Genomic DNA, 19,203 nt, shown 5'->3' on the forward strand with positions numbered 1-19,203 from the left:
TACTGTGTGTCACTGTCACTGTCACTGTGTGTCACTGTGTGTCACTGTGTGTCACTGTCACTGTGTGTCACTGTCACTGTCACTGTGTGTCACTGTGTGTCACTGTCACTGTGTGTCACTGAGTGTCACCGTCACTGTGTGTCACTGTCACTGTGTGTCACTGTCACTGTCACTGTGTGTCACTGTCACTGTGACTGTGTCACCGTCACTGTGTGTCACTGTGTGTCACTGTCACTGTCACTGTGTGTCACTGTCACTGTGACTGTGTCACCGTCACTGTGTATCACTGTGTGTCACTGTCACTGTGTCACTGTCACTGTCACTGTGTGTCACTGTCACTGTGTGTCGCTGAGTGTCACTGTCAACTGTGTGTCACTGTGTGTCACTGTCACTGTCACTGTGTGTCACTGTGTGTCACTGTCACTGTCACTGTCACTATGTGTCACTGTCACTGTCACTGTGTGTCACTGTGTGTCCCTGTCACTGTGTGTCACTGTCCCCTGGTGACAGCGCTGCAGCACGGCCACCGAGAGCCTGAGACTGGCACAGAGCACGATCCGAGAGCTGCAGGTGTGACATTGTCACCTGAGTGTCACTGTGTGTTACTGTGTGTCACTGTCACTGTCACTGTGTGTCACTGTGTGTCACTGTCACTGTGTGTCACTGTCACTGTCACTGTCACTGTCACTATGTGTCACTGTCATTGTCATTGTCACTGTGTGTCACTGTCACTGTGTGTCACTGTCACTGTGTGTCACTATGTGTCACTGTCATTGTCATTGTCACTGTGTGTCACTGTCACTGTGTGTCGCTGAGTGTCACTGTCAACTGTGTGTCACTGTGTGTCACTGTCACTGTGTCACTGTGTGTCCCTGTCACTGTGTGTCACTGTCCCCTGGTGACAGCGCTGCAGCACAGCCACCGAGAGCCTGAGACGGGCACAGAGCACGATCCGAGAGCTGCAGGTGTGACATTGTCACCTGAGTGTCACTGTGTGTCATTGTGTGCCACTGTGTGTCACTGTCAATGTGTGTCACTGTGTGTCACTGTGTGTCACTGTCACTGTCACTGTGTGTCACTGTGTGTCACTGTGTGTCACTGTCACTGTGTGTCACTGTCACTGTCACTGTGTGTCACTGTGTGTCACTGTCACTGTGTGTCACTGAGTGTCACCGTCACTGTGTGTCACTGTCACTGTCACTGTGTGTCACTGTCACTGTGACTGTGTCACCGTCACTGTGTGTCACTGTGTGTCACTGTCACTGTGTGTCACTGTCACTGTGACTGTGTCACCGTCACTGTGTGTCACTGTGTGTCACTGTCACTGTGTCACTGTCACTGTCACTGTGTGTCACTGTCACTGTGTGTCACTGTCACTGTGTGTCACTGTGTGTCATTGTCACTGTCACTGTGTGTCACTGTCACTGTGTGTCACTGTGTGTCACTGTGTGTCACTGTCACTGTGTGTCACTGTGTGTCATTGTCACTGTCACTGTGTGTCACTGTCACTGTGTGTCACTGTGTCACTGTCACTGTGTCACTGTCACTGTGACTGTGTCACTGTCACTGTGTGTCACTGTGTGTCACTGTCACTGTGTGTCACCGTGTGTCACTGTGTGTCACTGTCACGGTGTGTTGCTGAGTGTCATTGTCACTGTGTGTCACTGTCACTGTCACTGTCACTGTGTGTCACTGTCACGGTCACTGTGTGTCACTGTCACTGTCACTGTGTGTCACTGTCCCCTGGTGACAGCGCTGCAGCACGGCCACCGAGAGCCTGAGACAGGCACAGAGCACGATCCGAGAGCTGCAGGTGTGACATTGTCACCTGAGTGTCACTGTGTGTCATTGTGTGCCACTGTGTGTCACTGTCAATGTGTGTCACTGTGTGTCACTGTGTGTCACTGTCACTGTGTGTCACTGTGTGTCACTGTGTGTCACTGTCACTGTCACTGTCACTGTGTGTCACTGTGTGTCACTGTCACTGTGTGTCACTGTCACTGTCACTGTGTGTCACTGTGTGTCACTGTCACTGTGTGTCGCTGAGTGTCACCGTCACTGTGTGTCACTGTCACTGTGTGTCACTGTGCGTCATTGTCACTGTCACTGTGTGTCGCTGAGTGTCACTGTTTGTCACTGTGTGTCACTGTCACTGTGTGTCACTGTGTGTCACTGAGTGTCACCATCACTGTGTGTCACTGTCACTGTCACTGTGTGTCACTGTCACTGTGACTGTGTCACTGTCACTGTGTGTCACTGTGTGTCATTGTCACTGTCACTGTGTGTCACTGTCACTGTGTGTCACTGTCACTGTCACTGTGTGTCACTGTGTGTCACTGTCACTGTCACTGTCACTGTGTGTCACTGTCACTGTCACTGTGTGTCACTGTGTGTCCCTGTCACTGTGTGTCACTGTCCCCTGGTGACAGCGCTGCAGCACGGCCACCGAGAGCCTGAGACGGGCACAGAGCACGATCCGAGAGCTGCAGGTGTGACATTGTCACCTGAGTGTCACTGTGTGTCATTGTGTGCCACTGTGTGTCACTGTCAATGTGTGTCACTGTGTGTCACTGTGTGTCACTGTGTGTCATTGTCACTGTGTCACTGTGTGTCACTGTCACTGTCACTGTGTGTCACTGTGTGTCACTGTGTGTCACTGTCACTGTGTGTCACTGTGTCACTGTCACTGTGTCACTGTGACTGTGTCACTGTCACTGTGTGTCACTGTGTGTCACTGTCACTGTGTGTCACCGTGTGTCACTGTGTGTCACTGTCACGGTGTGTCACTGTCACTGTCACTGTGTGTCACTGTGTGTCACTGTCACTGTCACTGTCACTGTGTGTCACTGTCACTGTCACTGTGTGTCACTGTGTGTCCCTGTCACTGTGTGTCACTGTCCCCTGGTGACAGCGCTGCAGCACGGCCACCGAGAGCCTGAGACGGGCACAGAGCACGATCCGAGAGCTGCAGGTGTGACATTGTCACCTGAGTGTCACTGTGTGTCATTGTGTGCCACTGTGTGTCACTGTCAATGTGTGTCACTGTGTGTCACTGTGTGTCACTGTGTGTCACTGTGTGTCATTGTCACTGTGTCACTGTGTGTCACTGTCACTGTCACTGTGTGTCACTGTGTGTCACTGTGTGTCACTGTCACTGTGTGTCACTGTGTGTCATTGTCACTGTCACTGTGTGTCACTGTCACTGTGTGTCACTGTGTGTCACTGTGTGTCACTGTCACTGTGTGTCACTGTGTGTCACTGTGTGTCACTGTGTGTCACTGTCACTGTGTGTCACTGTGTCACTGTCTCTGTGTCACTGTCACTGTGACTGTGTCACTGTCACTGTGTGTCACTGTGTGTCACTGTCACTGTGTGTCACCGTGTGTCACTGTGTGTCACTGTCACGGTGTGTTGCTGAGTGTCATTGTCACTGTGTGTCACTGTGTGTCATTGTCACTGTGTGTCACTGTCACGGTCACTGTGTGTCACTGTCACTGTCACTGTGTGTCACTGTCACTGTGTATCACTGTCCCCTGGTGACAGCGCTGCAGCACGGCCACCGAGAGCCTGAGACGGGCACAGAGCACGATCCGAGAGCTGCAGGTGTGACATTGTCACCTGAGTGTCACTGTGTGTCACTGTGTGTCACTGTCACTGTCACTGTGTGTCACTGTGTGTCTCTGTGTGTCACTGTCACTGTGTGTCACTGTCACTGTCACTGTGTGTCACTGTGTGTCACTGTCACTGTGTGTCGCTGAGTGTCACCGTCACTGTGTGTCACTGTCACTGTGTGTCACTGTGCGTCATTGTCACTGTCACTGTGTGTCGCTGAGTGTCACTGTTTGTCACTGTGTGTCACTGTCACTGTGTGTCACTGTGTGTCGCTGAGTGTCACTGTCACTGTGTGTCACTGTCACTGTCACTGTGTGTCACTGTCACTGTGACTGTGTCACTGTCACTGTGTGTCACTGTGTGTCATTGTCACTGTCACTGTGTGTCACTGTCACTGTGTGTCACTGTGTCACTGTCACTGTGTCACTGTCACTGTGTCACTGTCACTGTGTGTCACTGTGTGTCACTTTCACTGTGTGTCACCGTGTGTCACTGTGTGTCACTGTCACTGTGTGTCGCTGAGTGTCACTGTCACTGTGTGTCACCGTGTGTCACTGTGTGTCACTGTCACTGTGTCACCCATGTCACACAAGGTTACCCCCAGGTGTGTGAGGGGGGAGGTGATTAGGCCGGTGACACTTGGTGACATTCGGTCACACCTATATCCTCGTTGGGTACACTTGGTGACACAAGTGTCACCTGCCTGAAGGAGGATTTGGTGGCGGGTGGGTGGTGACACTTGGTGACACTGGGGACAGGTCACCTGTGTCTGTCAGCGGAGTTCTTGGCACATGGGGATGATGGGGAGGTGACACTCGGTGACACCTGGGGGCACCTGGGGACAGGGTAACCCCTGTCTGACCCAGGAGTTTGCGGTGGGTGGGGACAGTGTCTGGGGACATTCGGTGACATTTGGTGACACCAGGTAACTCCCGTCTCTCAGGAGATCGCATGGCAGGTGGGAGGTGTCACCTGGTGACATTTGGGGACATCTGGGGACAGGATAACCCCTGCATGACTGACGAGGGATGATGGGGAGGTGACATTTGGGGACATTTGGTGACACAAGGTAACTCCCATCTCTCCGAGCATTGCGTGGCTGGTGGGAGGTGGCCCCGGTGACATTTGGGGACATTTGGTGTCACCTGGGGACATTGGGTGTCACCTGGTGACATCTTGGACATTTGGTGACATCTGGGGACAGGGTAACCCCCGCCTGACCAAGGAGTTCACGGCGGGTGGGGACAATGTTTGGGGACATTTGGGGACACAAGGTAACTCCCATCTTCCCGAGGATTGCGTGGCAGGTGGGAGGTGACATTTGGTGTCACCTGGTGACATCTGGGGACGTTTGGGGACATTTGGGGACAGGGTAACCCGCGCCTGACCGAGGAGTTCGTGGCACACCTGGAGACGGAGCTGGAGCGGTCGCGGCTGCGCGAGAGCGAAACCCTGGGAGCGCTCAAGGAGATGCAGGACAAGGTCCTGGACATGGAGAAGGTGACACTGAGGGGACACTGCGGTGGCACTGGGGACAGGGATGGGCCTTGGGGACAGGGAAGGTCCCATGGGTGGCACTGATGTCCCTGTCCCCACTGATGTCCCTCTGTCCCTGTCCCCCTGTCCTTGTCCCCACTGATGTCCCCCTGTCCCTGTCCCTCCGTCCCTGTCCCCACTGATGTCCCCCTGTCCCTCTGTCCCTGTCCCCACTGATGTCCCCCTGTCCCTGTCCCCACTGATGTGTCCCTGTCCCCAGCGCCAGCCGCTGCTGCCGGACGAGTCCAGCGTGGTTCGGCTGCAGGAGGAGCTGCAGGAGCTGGCCCTGAGTGACCTGGGGGACACCTGGCAGGTGAGACACGGGGACACTGGGGACACCTGAGTGACCTGGGGGACACCTGGCAGGTGAGACACGGGGACACCTGGGAAAACCTGGGAGGTGAGACATGGGGACATTGAGGATACCTGGCAGATGTCCCAGCTGTCCCCAGGTGTATCCCAGGTGTTCCCAGGTGCACTGTACCGGACCAGGTGTGTCCTGAGGGTGGGGTCCCAGGTGTGCCCATACCTGACCAGGTGTGTCCATACCTGAGCAGGTATGTCACCAGGTGTGTCCCAGGTGTGCCCAGGTTTTTCATACCTGGCCAGGTGTCCCCAGGTGTGTCCCAGGTATCCTCAGGTGTGTCCCTAGGTGTGCCGAGCTGTGTTGTACCTGACCAGGTGTCCCCCCCAGGTGTGCGGGGGTCGCTGGAAGGAGCCGCGGGAGCTGCACGAGGCCGTGCTGGGAGTGCAGCTCCGAGAGAGCCAGGCCCAGGTGGAGCTGAGGGCACTGAGACAGAGAGTGCTGCACCTGGAGACACAGGTACCAAACTGGGATGGACTGGGAATGGAGCTGAGGGCACTGGGACAGAGAGTGCTGCACCTGGAGACACAGGTACCAAACTAGGATGGACTGGGATGGACTGGGAATGGAGCTGAGGGCACTGGGACAGATACAGGGAGCACTGGGAGAGCAGCAACCAGGGATTAATCCTGCAGCAATCCCAGTTCAATCCCAGTTCTATCCCAGTTCAGTCCCAGTTCTATCCCGGGTTTATCCCGGGTTTATCCCGTTCCAGGGCCGGATCCAGAGGTCGGTTCTAGGCCGGGCTGAGCAGGCCTGTGCTGGCCTGAGGGAGCAGTGCTGGGTTTATCCCAGTTCAGTCCCAGTTCTGTCCCAGTTCAATCCCAGTTCTATCCCAGTTCAGTCCCAGTTCTATCCCGGGTTTATCCCGGGTTTATCCCGTTCCAGGGCCGGATCCAGAGGTCAGTTCTAGGCCGGGCTGAGCAGGCCTGTGCTGGCCTGAGGGAGCAGTGCTGGGTTTATCCCAGTTCAGTCCCAGTTCTGTCCCAGTTCTATCCCAGTTCAATCCCAGTTCAGTCCCAGTTCTATCCCGGGTTTATCCCGGGTTTATCCCGTTCCAGGGCCGGATCCAGAGGTCGGTTCTAGGCCGGGCTGAGCAGGCCTGTGCTGGCCTGAGGGAGCAGGGCTGGGTTTATCCCAGTTCAGTCCCAGTTCTGTCCCAGTTCTATCCCAGTTCAGTCCCAGTTCTATCCCGGGTTTATCCCGTTCCAGGGCCAGATCCAGAGGTCGGTTCTAGGCCGGGCTGAGCAGGCCTGTGCTGGCCTGAGGGAGCAGGGCTGGGTTTATCCCAGTTCAGTCCCAGTTCTGTCCCAGTTCTATCCCAGTTCAGTCCCAGTTCTATCCCGGGTTTATCCCATTCCAGGGCCGGATCCAGAGGTCGGTTCTAGGCCGGGCTGAGCAGGCCTGTGCTGGCCTGAGGGAGCAGGGCTGGGTTTATCCCAGTTCAGTCCCAGTTCTGTCCCAGTTCTATCCCAGTTCAGTCCCAGTTCTATCCCGGGTTTATCCCGTTCCAGGGCCGGATCCAGAGGTCGGTTCTAGGCCGGGCTGAGCAGGCCTGTGCTGGCCTGAGGGAGCAGGGCTGGGTTTATCCCAGTTCAGTCCCAGTTCTATCCCAGTTCTGTCCCAGTTCTATCCCAGTTCAGTCCCAGTTCTATCCCGGGTTTATCCCAGTTCAATCCCAGTTCTATCCCAGTTCTATCCTGGGTTTATCCCGTTCCAGGGCCGGATCCAGAGGTCAGTTCTAGGCCGGGCTGAGCAGGCCTGTGCTGGCCTGAGGGAGCAGGGCTGGGTTTATCCCAGTTCAGTCCCAGTTCTGTCCCAGTTCTATCCCAGTTCTATCCCAGTTCTATCCCGGGTTTATCCCGTTCCAGGGCCGGATCCAGAGGTCAGTTCTAGGCCGGGCTGAGCAGGCCTGTGCTGGCCTGAGGGAGCAGGGCTGGGTTTATCCCAGTTCAGTCCCAGTTCAGTCCCAGTTCTGTCCCAGTTCTATCCCAGTTCTATCCCGGGTTTATCCCGTTCCAGGGCCGGATCCAGAGGTCGGTTCTAGGCCGGGCTGAGCAGGCCTGTGCTGGCCTGAGGGAGCAGGGCTGGGTTTATCCCAGTTCAGTCCCAGTTCAGTCCCAGTTCTGTCCCAGTTCTATCCCGGGTTTATCCCGTTCCAGGGCCGGATCCAGAGGTCGGTTCTAGGCCGGGCTGAGCAGGCCTGTGCTGGCCTGAGGGAGCAGGGCTGGGTTTATCCCAGTTCAGTCCCAGTTCAGTCCCAGTTCTGTCCCAGTTCTATCCCGGGTTTATCCCGTTCAGGGCCGGATCCAGAGGTCGGTTCTAGGCCGGGCTGAGCAGGCCTGTGCTGGCCTGAGGGAGCAGGGCTGGGTTTATCCCAGTTCAGTCCCAGTTCTGTCCCAGTTCTATCCCAGTTCAGTCCCAGTTCTATCCCGGGTTTATCCCATTCCAGGGCCGGATCCAGAGGTCGGTTCTAGGCCGGGCTGAGCAGGCCTGTGCTGGCCTGAGGGAGCAGGGCTGGGTTTATCCCAGTTCAGTCCCAGTTCTGTCCCAGTTCTATCCCAGTTCAGTCCCAGTTCTATCCCGGGTTTATCCCGTTCCAGGGCCGGATCCAGAGGTCGGTTCTAGGCCGGGCTGAGCAGGCCTGTGCTGGCCTGAGGGAGCAGGGCTGGGTTTATCCCAGTTCAGTCCCAGTTCTATCCCAGTTCTGTCCCAGTTCTATCCCAGTTCAGTCCCAGTTCTATCCCGGGTTTATCCCAGTTCAATCCCAGTTCTATCCCAGTTCTATCCTGGGTTTATCCCGTTCCAGGGCCGGATCCAGAGGTCAGTTCTAGGCCGGGCTGAGCAGGCCTGTGCTGGCCTGAGGGAGCAGGGCTGGGTTTATCCCAGTTCAGTCCCAGTTCTGTCCCAGTTCTATCCCAGTTCTATCCCAGTTCTATCCCGGGTTTATCCCGTTCCAGGGCCGGATCCAGAGGTCAGTTCTAGGCCGGGCTGAGCAGGCCTGTGCTGGCCTGAGGGAGCAGGGCTGGGTTTATCCCAGTTCAGTCCCAGTTCAGTCCCAGTTCTGTCCCAGTTCTATCCCAGTTCTATCCCGGGTTTATCCCGTTCCAGGGCCGGATCCAGAGGTCGGTTCTAGGCCGGGCTGAGCAGGCCTGTGCTGGCCTGAGGGAGCAGGGCTGGGTTTATCCCAGTTCAGTCCCAGTTCAGTCCCAGTTCTGTCCCAGTTCTATCCCGGGTTTATCCCGTTCCAGGGCCGGATCCAGAGGTCGGTTCTAGGCCGGGCTGAGCAGGCCTGTGCTGGCCTGAGGGAGCAGGGCTGGGTTTATCCCAGTTCAGTCCCAGTTCAGTCCCAGTTCTGTCCCAGTTCTATCCCGGGTTTATCCCGTTCAGGGCCGGATCCAGAGGTCGGTTCTAGGCCGGGCTGAGCAGGCCTGTGCTGGCCTGAGGGAGCAGCTCCGCGCCGCGGCCGCCCAGAGCCAGGGGCTGCAGGCACAGCTCAGCGAGAGCCAGCGGAAACACGCGGAGGCACAGTGCAAGGTGGGGACACCTGGGGACACCTTGGGGACACCGGGAGTATCCTGGGGATACCTTGGGGACATTGCGGACACCCTGGGGACACCTTGGGGACATTGGGAACAGTGGGAACATCTTGGGGACATTTGGGACGCTTGGGGTTATCAGGGATAACGGGGATCGTGGGGACAGTGGGGACATAGGGCCCACTTGGGGATATGTGGGGGCAGTGGGGACACCTTGGGGACACCTTGGGGACACTGAGGGCACTTCTGGTCAGTGGAAGCGTCTTGGGGACATTGGGGCAGTGGGGACATTGGGGACACCTTAGGGGCTTTGGGGACAGCGGGGACACCTTGGGGATACTGGGGACACTGGGACTTGGGGACACTGGGGACCTCAAGAACATTGGGGACACCTGTACTGTCCTGATGACACCCCTGTCCCATCCCGTGGTGACACCCCTGTCCCCTCCTCCGGGGTCCCTGTCAGCTTTGGGGTCCCCGTGTCCCCTCCCTTGGTGTCCTGTGTGCCCCATTGTCCCCATGTCTCCTCCATTGTCCTTCCCTTGTCCCTGGGGGCCAGGCAGGTGGCACAGTGGCCCTGGGGTGACCCTGGAGTTTCCCCAAGGTGTCCCCAGTGCTCACGGAGTGTCCCCAGGATGTCCCCAAGGTGTCCCTCGAGTGTCCCCACCCTGTCCCTGGTCACAGGATTGTCCCTGGCTGTCCCCGTGGTGTCCCCCATGGCAGGGCTGTCCCTGGGTGTCCCCGTGGTGTCCCCAGGGCTGTCCCGGGGTTGTCCCCGCGGTGACAGCGCTGTCCCCAGAGCAAGGAGGAGGTGATGGCCGTGCGGCTGCGCGAGGCTGACAGCATGGCTGCTCTGGCTGAGATGCGCCAGCGCGTGGCTGAGCTGGAGATCCAGGTACGGGGACATGGGGACACTGCGGGGACATTGGGGACACTGGGGGGACATGGGGACATGGAGGGGATGTGGGGAGGTGTGGAAGGGACATTGGGGACATTGAGGGGACACTGGGGACATGGAGGGGATGGGGGGCATGGGGGACGCGGAAGGGACACAGGGACGTGGGGACGTGGAGGGGACACTGGGGACACGGGCCCAGGAGGGGACAGGTGGCCGCAGTGTCCCCTGGTGTCCCCAGCGGGAGGAGGGGCGCCTGCAGGGCCAGCTGGAGCACTCGGACGCTGCGCAGTACATCCGACACCTGAGGGGACACATCCGGGAGCTGAAGGCTGAGGTGGGGACAGCGGGGACACCTGGGGACATCGGGGACATCGGGGACACCTGGGGACAGCGGGGACATCGGGGAATCCTGGGGACATCGGGGACAACAGGGACACCTGGGGACAGCGGGGACAACAGGGACACCTGGGGACAGCGGGGACACCTGGGGACAGCGGGGACAACAGGGACACCTGGGGACAGCGGGGACACCTGGGGACAGCGGGGACACCTGGGGACAGTGGGGACATCAGGGACACCTGGGGACATCGGTGACAACAGGGACACCTGGGGACAGCGGGGACATCGGGGACACCTGGGGACATCGGGGACACTGGGGACATGGGGGACACCTGGGGACATGGGGGACATCAGAGACGTGGTGGGGGTTGGGGATATGGGGGGACACCCCAGTGGCATCCGGCGGGGGCTGGGGGAGGTGACAGGGGTTGGGGACACACAGGTGGCACTCACAGGTGCTGGGGGACCCCCAGGCTGGCCCCAGTGCCACTGGTGACATCCCTGGGTGCCACCACCCATGTCCCCTCAGTGCCATGTGGCCTGGGGACAGCTGGTGACAAGGTGTTCCCCCTGTCCCCTCCCTTTGGCCTTTGTCCCTCCCTGTCCCCTGCTGTCCCTGTCCCCAGATCCGGCTGCTGCGGGGGCCACTGTCCTTCGGCGCGGTGGCCTTGGGGACACGCCTGGGGGACGAGGACTCGCTGGGCTCCTCGGACGAGGAGCTGCCACCTCCCTTCGCCCTGACCCCGGGGGACATCGGGGACAGCAGTGACAGCGAGCCCGAGGAGCCACCACCGAGGAGCCACCAACAGCACCGTGACCCCAGGGGACATCGGGGACAGCCTGAGGTGGCACCAACAGCACCATGACCCCAGGGGACATCGGGGACATCGGGGACAGCCTGAGGTGGCACCAACAGCACCGTGACCCCAGGGGACATCGGGGACAGCCTGAGGTGGCACCAACACCACCAAGACCCCAGGGGACATCGGGGACAGCCGGAGGTGGCACCAACAGCACCGAGACCCCAGGGGACATTGAGGACAGCCTGAGGTGACACCCCAGGGACCCACATGGACAATGGGGACAGTGATGGCACTGAGGCTGAAGGGGCATCGTGACCCATGAGGACATCAGGGACAGGCCAGGGGACAATGGGACACCTGTGGGGGCCACTGAGGGACGTGCCAGGTCCATGTGGTGCTTTGGGGACACCAGGGGACAGGAGGGGGACACTAAGGGACATCCAGGGGACACTGAGGGCCAGCCCTGGCCTGGCTGATCCCACACAGAGATCCCAGGATGGGGACAGGGACAGGGACACATCTGGGACAGCTGGATCTGGGACAGGACACTGGACAGGGAGGGATCTGGGACAGGGACAGATCCCAGACACAGCTGGATCCCGGGATGTGGATCCCGGGCTGTGGATCCCAGACACAGCTGGATCCCGGGATGTGGATCCCGGGCTGTGGATCCCAGACACAGCTGGATCCCGGGATGTGGATCCCGGGCTGTGGATCCCAGACACAGCTGGATCCCGGGATGTGGATCCCGGACACAGCTGGATCCCGGGATGTGGATCCCGGGATGTGGATCCCGGACACAGCTGGATCCTGGGATGTGGATCCCACCCCAATGCCCTCCCAGATGCTGTGGGACCCCCAAGGACGTGACCAAATCCCCCTGGACTCCCCAAATGGATCCTGGACCCCTCGATTCCCTGGATGGATCCCACACTCTGAACCCCTCCTGGATGGGTTCTGGATCCCCAAACGGATCCTGGATTCTTCTGGACTCTCCTGGATGGATCATGGACCCCCCAGACTGATCCTGGATCCCGGACGTTGAACCCACCCCGGGTGGATCAGGGACCCCCCAAATGGATCCTGGATCCCAAATGGATCCCCCAGACTGGGACAATGGTGGGGACACTCCCTCCCCTCCCCCACTGTACAGAAATACAGGATCCCAAAAAAACGTTGGACTTGGGCTCACCCAGGGGGATCCCAGTACACCCCAGTACATTCCAGCACACCCCGATACATCCCAGTACACCCCAGCACATCCCAGTACATTCCAGTTCATCCCAGCACATCCCAGTTCTCCCAGTTCTCCGTTTTATGCTCAAAGAGTTTCCATGAAAATACAAAAATATCCCGAGGGGGAGGGGAGGGAAGGGGCACCCCCAGGACCCCCCCGTGGTGACAGTGACACAGTGACAGTGACGGTGACAGTGTGTGACAGTGACAATGACACAGTGACAATGACAGTGTGTGACAGTCACAGTGACACAGTGACGGTGACAAGTGACAATGAGTCACACAGTGACAGTGTGTGACAATGACAGTGACAATGTGTGACAGTCACAGTGACACAGGGAAAATGATGGTGACAGTGACAGTGTGTGACAATGACACTGTGACAGTGACAATGTGTGACAGTGACTGACAGTGATACAATGACTGACAGTGAGTGACAGTGACAATGTGTGATAATGACAATGTGAGACAGTGACACAGTGACAGTAACAGTGATGTGTGACAGTGACACAGTGACTGACAGTGACTGACAGTGATACAATGACTGTGACAGTGAGTGACAGTGACAGTGTGTGATAGTGACAGTGTGAGACAGTGACAGTGAGTGACAGTGATTGTGTGTGACAGTAACAGTGACAATGTGTGACAGTGACAGTGATACGACTGTGACAGTGAGTGACAGTGACAATGTGTGACAGTGACGGTGACACAGTGACAGTGAGTGACAGTGATTGTGTGTAACAGTGACAGTGACAATGTGTGACAGTGTGACTGTGACAGTGACAGTGACAGGCTCAGATCAGCACGGGGGGTCTGTGCCATATTTTGGGGACCCCACCCCCAAAACCACCCCTTTGTGTGGGGGGTGGGGCAGCAGTATTGGGGGGGGCGGGGGGGTTGGGGGAGGGGTGGGGGGGGTCCCCAAAATTTAGGGGGGGGGTCCAGAATTGGGGGGCACCGAGGGCCAAGGAGGGGGTGCAGGAAATCCGGGGGGTTGGGAATTTGGGGGTACCCAGATCCGGGGGGAGGGGAGGGGGCACCTCAGGGCACTTTGGGGGTCCAGCAGATTTTGGGGGAGGGGGGGGAAGGTGTTCCAGCTTTTGGGGGAATTCCCCAAAATTATCGAGGAGAGGTCCCCAGGACCGGGGGGTGTCCCCAAAACAAGGTGGGGTCCCCAGTGGAGAGTGATCCCAAATCATGGGGGGGGGTCCCCAAAACCTGAGGGGATCCTCAGTGAGGGAGGGGTTCCCCAATCCCAGGGGGTCCCCAATGCGGGGGGGGGAGGTGGCCCCAGTACAGGGGGTCCCCAATCATGGGGAGGGTCCCCAATCATGGGGAGGGTCCCCAGTCATGGGGGAGTCCCCAGTCATGGGGGGGCCCCCAGCAGAGGGGGGGGCCCCCAGCAGAGGGGGGGGCCCCCAGCAGAGGGGGGGTCCCCATCGGGGAGGGGGTCCCCAGCAGAGGGGGGGGTCCCCATCAGGGGGGGGGTCCCCATCAGGGGGGGGTCCCTAGCAGCGCCCCGCCTTGGCGTCCCCGATGGCGCCCCAGACGTCGAACACGAACTCGTCAGGGAAGGCGAAATCCCCGAGCTGAGAATCCAGAGCCTCGGCCAGAGCGTCCGGATCACGAGCGTCACGGCCCAGCTCCACCATGGTGGCAGCTGTGGGGACAGGGACGGGGGGACAGGAACAGGGGGACGGGGGACAGAGCGTCAGGGACAGGGGACGGGGGGACGGGGGACAGGAGGATGGGGACAGAGCGTCAGGGGGACAGGGACAGGGGGACGGGGGACAGGAGGATGGGGACAGAGCGTCAGGGACAGGGGACGGGGGGACAGGGACAGGGGGACAGGGGGGACAGAGACAGGGGGACGGAGGACAGGAGGATGGGGACAGAGCGTCAGGGACAGGGGACAGGGGGACAGGGACAGGGGGACGGGGACAGAGCGTCAGGGACGGGGATGGGGACAGAGGGGACAGAGGGGACAAGGGGATGGGGACAGGGACAGGGGACAGAGTGTCAGGGACAGGGGGACAGAGGGGACAGAGGGATGGGGACAGCACACCAAAGGCGTTTGGGAATGTCCTGGAGCTTTTTATGGGGTCCCCAGAGGATTTTGGGGTACCCCCCCATGATTTGGGGTTCCCCTAGGGAATTTGGGGTCCCCCCCAGGATTTTGGGGCTCACCCAGCTCGCTGTCCCGGATGCCCATGTAGCTCTCCAGCAGATCGTCCACCTTGGCCACTGCGCGCTCCTCAAACGCCGAGGGCTGGGGGGGATTTTGGGGGGATTTTGGGGGGTCCTCGAGGGTCCTGGGGGGATTTTGGGGTTCCAGGGAGGGATTTTGGGGGGATCCCAGGGGGTGTTTGGGGTGATCTTGGGGGTCCTCAGGGGGATTTTGGGAAAGTCCTAGAAGATTTTGGGGGAGTCCCCGAGGGTCCCAGGGGATTTGGGGGAAATTCTGGGGGGGGGTCTTGGAGTGATTTCAGGGGTCCCAGGGGGATTTTGGGGTCCCCAGGATGGATTCGAGTTTGCCAGGTACACTTTGGAGTCCCCAGGTGACATTCTGAGGTCCCAGGCACATTTTGGGGTCCCCAGGTAGATTTTGGGGTGCTCACCTGCTCCTGCAGCGTGGCCGGGCCCCTCGAGCGCAGCCTCAGCGTCCCCCGGGCCCAGCCCCCCTGGGGGGGACCCCCCCGCGCACCCCCAGAGCGGGGCCCGATCCCCTCTGGGACGGACGGACAGACAGGACAGGACAGACAGAGGGACAGGACAGAGGGACAGACAGGACAGGACAGACGGACGGGGGGGGGGCGTCACTGGGGGTCCCCATTGTGGGGGCACCCTCGGAACCCCCTGCTCGGTTTGGGCTCACCCAGGAGGATCCCAGTACAGCCCAGTATCACCCAGTACAGCCCAGTACAGCTCAGTACAGCCCAGTACAACCCACCACAACCCAGTGCAGCCCGGTATAACCCAGTACAGCCCAGTATCACCCAGTGTAGCCCAGTACAGCCCAGTGCCCTCCCGGTGTTCCCAGTACCCACCGACAGCGCACTGGGGCTCAGTGAGGCACAGCAGGAAGTGCTGACCACAGGGAAGCTCCGGGGACCCCAGTGCCCCCCAGTCCATCCCAGTTCAATCCCAGTCCATCCCCAGTACAATCCCAGTCCAATCCCAGTTCAATCCCAGTCCAATCCCAGTCCATCCCAGTTCAATCCCAGTCCATCCCAGTCCAATCCCAGTTCAATCCCAGTCCATCCCCAGTCCAATCCCAGTCCATCCCCACTCCAATCCCCAGTCCATCCCAGTCCAATCCCAGTCCAATCCCAGTCCAATCCCAGTCCATCCCCAGTCCAATCCCAGTCCATCCCAGTTCAATCCCAGTCCATCCCCAGTCCAATCCCAGTCCATCCCAGTCCATCCCCAGTCCATCCCAGTCAATCCCAGTTCAATCCCAGTCCATCCCCAGTTCAATCCCAGTTCAATCCCAGTCCATCCCCAGTCCAATCCCAGTCCAGTCCCAGTTCAATCCCAGTCCATCCCAGTCCAATCTCAGTCCATCCCAGACCAATCCCAGTCCATCCCAGACCAATCCCAGTCCATCCCCAGTCCCTCCCAGTTCAATTCCAGTCCATCCCAGTCCATCCCAGTCCAATCCCAGTCCATCCCAGACCAATCCCAGTCCAATCCCAGTTCAATCCCAGTTCAATTCCAGTCCATCCCAGTCCATCCCAGTCCAATCCCAGTCCATCCCCAGTCCATCCCAGTCCATCCCAGTCCATCCCCAGTTCAATCCCAGTTCAATCCCAGTCCATCCCCAGTCCAATCTCAGTCCAATCCCAGTCCATCCCAATCCATCCCCAGTTCAATCCCAGTTCAATCCCAGTCCATCCCCAGTCCATCCCCAGTCCATCCCAGTCCAATCCCAGTTCAATCCCAGTCCATCCCCAGTCCATCCCAGTCCAATCCCAGTCCAATCCCAGTCCATCCCCATTCCATCCCCAGTCCATCCCAGTTCAATCCCAGTCCATTCCCAGTCCATCCCAGTCCATCCCCAGTCCATCCCCAGTCCATCCCAGTTCAATCCCAGTCCATTCCCAGTCCAATCCCAGTCCATCCCAGTCCAATCCCAGTCCATCCCCAGTCCATCCCAGTCCATCCCAGACCAATCCCAGTCCATCCCCAGTCCATCCCCAGTCCATCCCAGTCCATCCCCAGTTCAATCCCAGTCCATCCCCAGTCCATCCCAGTCCATCCCCGTTCAATCCCAGTCCATCCCCAGTCCATCCCAGTCCATCCCAGTCCAATCCCCAGTTCAATCCCAGTCCATCACAGTCCATCCCCAGTCCATCCCCAGTCCATCCCCAGTCCATCCCAGTCCATCCCCAGTTCAATCCCAGTCCATCCCCAGTCCATCCCAGTCCATCCCCAGTCCCTCCCAGTGCTCACCCCAGGCTCTCCTGGGCTCGGTCAGTCTCAGGTGGAACAGGTGTCCCCGGGGCAGCTCCTGCAGCAGCCGTGCCACCTCAAAGTGCCGCGCCCCCACCAGGCTGTGCCCATCCAGCGCCTCCAGGACGTCCCCGACCCCCACCTGGGGTGTGCGCGCCATCACCGAGCCCTCCCGGATCCGCTGCGGGCACACCTGGGGTCACCTGGGGGGGCTGGGGGCACCTGGGGGGCACCCGGAGGGGGCTGGGGGCACTTGGGAGCACCTGAGGGGGCTGGGGGTACCTGAGGGCACACCTAGGGAGCACCCGAGGGGGCTGGAGGCACTTGGGAGGCCTGGGGGTACTTGGGGACACCTGGAGGGCACCTGAGGGCACGCCTGGGGGGCTGGAAACACCTGGGGGGGGCTGAAGCCACCTTGGTCATTGAGGCCACCTGGGGACACCTGGCATCACCTGGGGAACCTGGGGGCAGCTGGAGCACCTGAGGGCACCTGGGGGGGCTGGGGGCACCTGGGGCCAGCTCAGTCACTTGGGGTCACCTGGGGGTACCCAGGGGCATCCTGGGGCACGGGGGGGAACTGGGGCCAGCTCAGTCGCCTGGGGTCACCTGAGAGCACCTGAGGGGGCTGGGGACACCTGAGAACACCTGGGGTCAGCTCAGGCACCCGGGGACACCTGAGGGGCACCTGGGATCAGTTGGGGCCACCTGGGACCACCAGGCACATTTGGGGTCACCTGGGTCATCTGGAGCCGTCTGAGGTCACCTGAGTCCACTGAGGTCACTTGGGGCCATCTGGGACCACCCCCATCCACCCAGGTGTCCCCTCAGCTCTCCCCAGGTGTGTGACCCCATCCTGGGACACTGCCTGTCCCTATCCCAGCACCTGGGAGTGTCCCCAGAAGTGTCCCCACTGTACCCAGTTGTGTACCCAGGTGTGTCCCAGGTGTGCCTCACCTTGATGAAGGCGTAGCCAGCCCCGTTGTCAGTGATGGTCAGCCCCAGTGCAGGTACCGGGGTGTGCCCAGGTGTGCCCAGGTGTGTCCCAGCTGTGCCCAGGTGTGCCCAGGTGTGTCCCAGGTGTGTCCCAGGTGTGCCTCACCTTGATGAAGGCGTAGCCAGCCCCGTTGTCAGTGATGGTCAGCCCCAGCGCCTCCTCAGACTTGAGCACCTGCACGTCCTTCTGGCGGCCGCGCGTGTGAGCGAAGATGAAATCCTCGAGGCCGATCTGCCCCCCCAGCAGCTTCTCCATGTCCACCTGGGGCGTGTTGAGCGTGCAGAACAGCACCTGGGGACAGGGGGGACACTGGGGACGTCACCTGGGGACAGGGACAGCACCTGGGGACAGGGGGGACACTGGGGACGTCACCTGGGGACAGGGACAGCACCTGGGGACACTGGGTATGTCACTGGGGACAGGGACAGCCGTCCCCAGCTGGGGACACTGGGGCACAGGTGGGAGGCACAGGGGACACCTCAGAGAACACCCTGGGGACAGGACAGGGGACACCCTGGGGGGACACCTGGGGGACACCAGGTGGGCATTGGGGGGGGTGGGGAGACCCCCCCCCCCGGGGACACGGAGGAGGGTGGGGGAAGGGTCAGGAGGTGTTTGGGGACACCTGGAGGGGGTGCCAGGTGACACCCCCTGTGTACCTGGGGACACACCTGGGGACTCTTTGGGCAACCCCACGCCCCATCCCCCCCCCCCCCGTGTCCCCAGTGTCCCCCCAGCCCTCAGGGGGACCCCAAACCCCAACCCTGAGCCCCGAGACCCCCCAGGGCTGCTCCCAGTGCCCCCCAGTCCGTCCCAGTGCCCCCCAGTCCATCCCAGTCTACCCCAGTGCCCCCAGTCCATCCCAGTGCCCCCCAGTCCATCCCAGTCCATCCCAGTGCCCGTTCCCACCTCGCTGGGCAGGATCCCGAAGGCCTCCCCGATTTTCCCGTACAGCTCTCTCACGTTGCTGAACCCCTCCCAGTCCATCCCAGTGCCCCCCAGTCCGTCCCAGTTCCCGTTCCCACCTCGCTGGGCGGGATCCCGAAGGCCTCCCCGATTTTCCCGTACAGCTCTCTCACGTTGCTGAACCCCTCCCAGTCCATCCCAGTGCCCCCCAGTCCGTCCCAGTTCCCGTTCCCACCTCGCTGGGCGGGATCCCGAAGGCCTCCCCGATTTTCCCGTACAGCTCTCTCACGTTGCTGAACCCCTCCACGCGGCCCGTGGGGGAGCCGTGGGCGAGCTGCGTGTGGAACACGAGCCGGGGCCGCAGCGCTGGGGGGGGAGGGGCGGCCCCGGCCGCCCCCCCCGGGGCCCCCCCGGGCTCTCCCGGGGTCCCCCCTCGCCCCCCGGCCCCTTCCTCGTTCTCCACCAGCGGCGGCGGCTTCTTCCGTCGGCCCAGGCCCAGCGGCATGGGGGGGGGTCCGGGGGGG

At 60.3% G+C, this 19,203-nt stretch overlaps 2 protein-coding genes across 2 annotated transcripts in view; one reads left to right on the forward strand and one right to left on the reverse strand.

Moving 5' to 3' along the window:
• The window catches only part of EVI5L (ecotropic viral integration site 5 like), a 50,836-nt gene extending 39,682 nt beyond the window's left edge, over nucleotides 1–11,154 (forward strand). The window contains 7 exon segments of the mRNA XM_062511757.1: nucleotides 4,982–5,112; nucleotides 5,369–5,461; nucleotides 5,843–5,971; nucleotides 8,903–9,049; nucleotides 9,851–9,946; nucleotides 10,188–10,283; nucleotides 10,915–11,154. Of these exon segments, the coding sequence (XP_062367741.1) occupies nucleotides 4,982–5,112; nucleotides 5,369–5,461; nucleotides 5,843–5,971; nucleotides 8,903–9,049; nucleotides 9,851–9,946; nucleotides 10,188–10,283; nucleotides 10,915–11,154 (932 nt within the window).
• A 2,232-nt stretch (nucleotides 11,155–13,386) lies between these two features.
• GIPC1 (GIPC PDZ domain containing family member 1) lies at nucleotides 13,387–19,184 on the reverse strand. Its single transcript, XM_062511869.1, has 6 exons — nucleotides 18,915–19,184; nucleotides 17,879–18,064; nucleotides 16,780–16,960; nucleotides 14,946–15,055; nucleotides 14,515–14,596; nucleotides 13,387–13,987 (listed from the first exon to the last, which is right to left on the reverse strand). The coding sequence occupies exons 1-6, from the start codon at nucleotides 19,182–19,184 to the stop codon at nucleotides 13,836–13,838; spliced, it is 981 nt and encodes a 326-aa protein (XP_062367853.1). The 3' UTR covers nucleotides 13,387–13,835.
• Nucleotides 19,185–19,203: the final 19 nt, after the last annotated feature.

The sequence above is a fragment of the Cinclus cinclus genome, chromosome 32 (genome assembly GCF_963662255.1).
Source record: "Cinclus cinclus chromosome 32, bCinCin1.1, whole genome shotgun sequence".
Taxonomy (NCBI): Eukaryota; Metazoa; Chordata; class Aves; order Passeriformes; family Cinclidae; genus Cinclus; species Cinclus cinclus.

Excerpts from the sequence above, each read along its gene's own strand:
- GIPC1 (XM_062511869.1), bottom strand. The coding sequence starts at position 19,184 with ATGCCGCTGGGCCTGGGCCGACGGAAGAAGCCGCCGCCGCTGGTGGAG. Across the intron at positions 16,961-17,878 it reads CTGGCTACGCCTTCATCAAG|CGGATCCGGGAGGGCTCGGT; the intron begins GTGAGGCACACC and ends GTGTGCCCGCAG. Across the intron at positions 13,988-14,514 it reads CATCCGGGACAGCGAGCTGG|CTGCCACCATGGTGGAGCTG; the intron begins GTGAGCCCCAAA and ends CTGTCCCCACAG.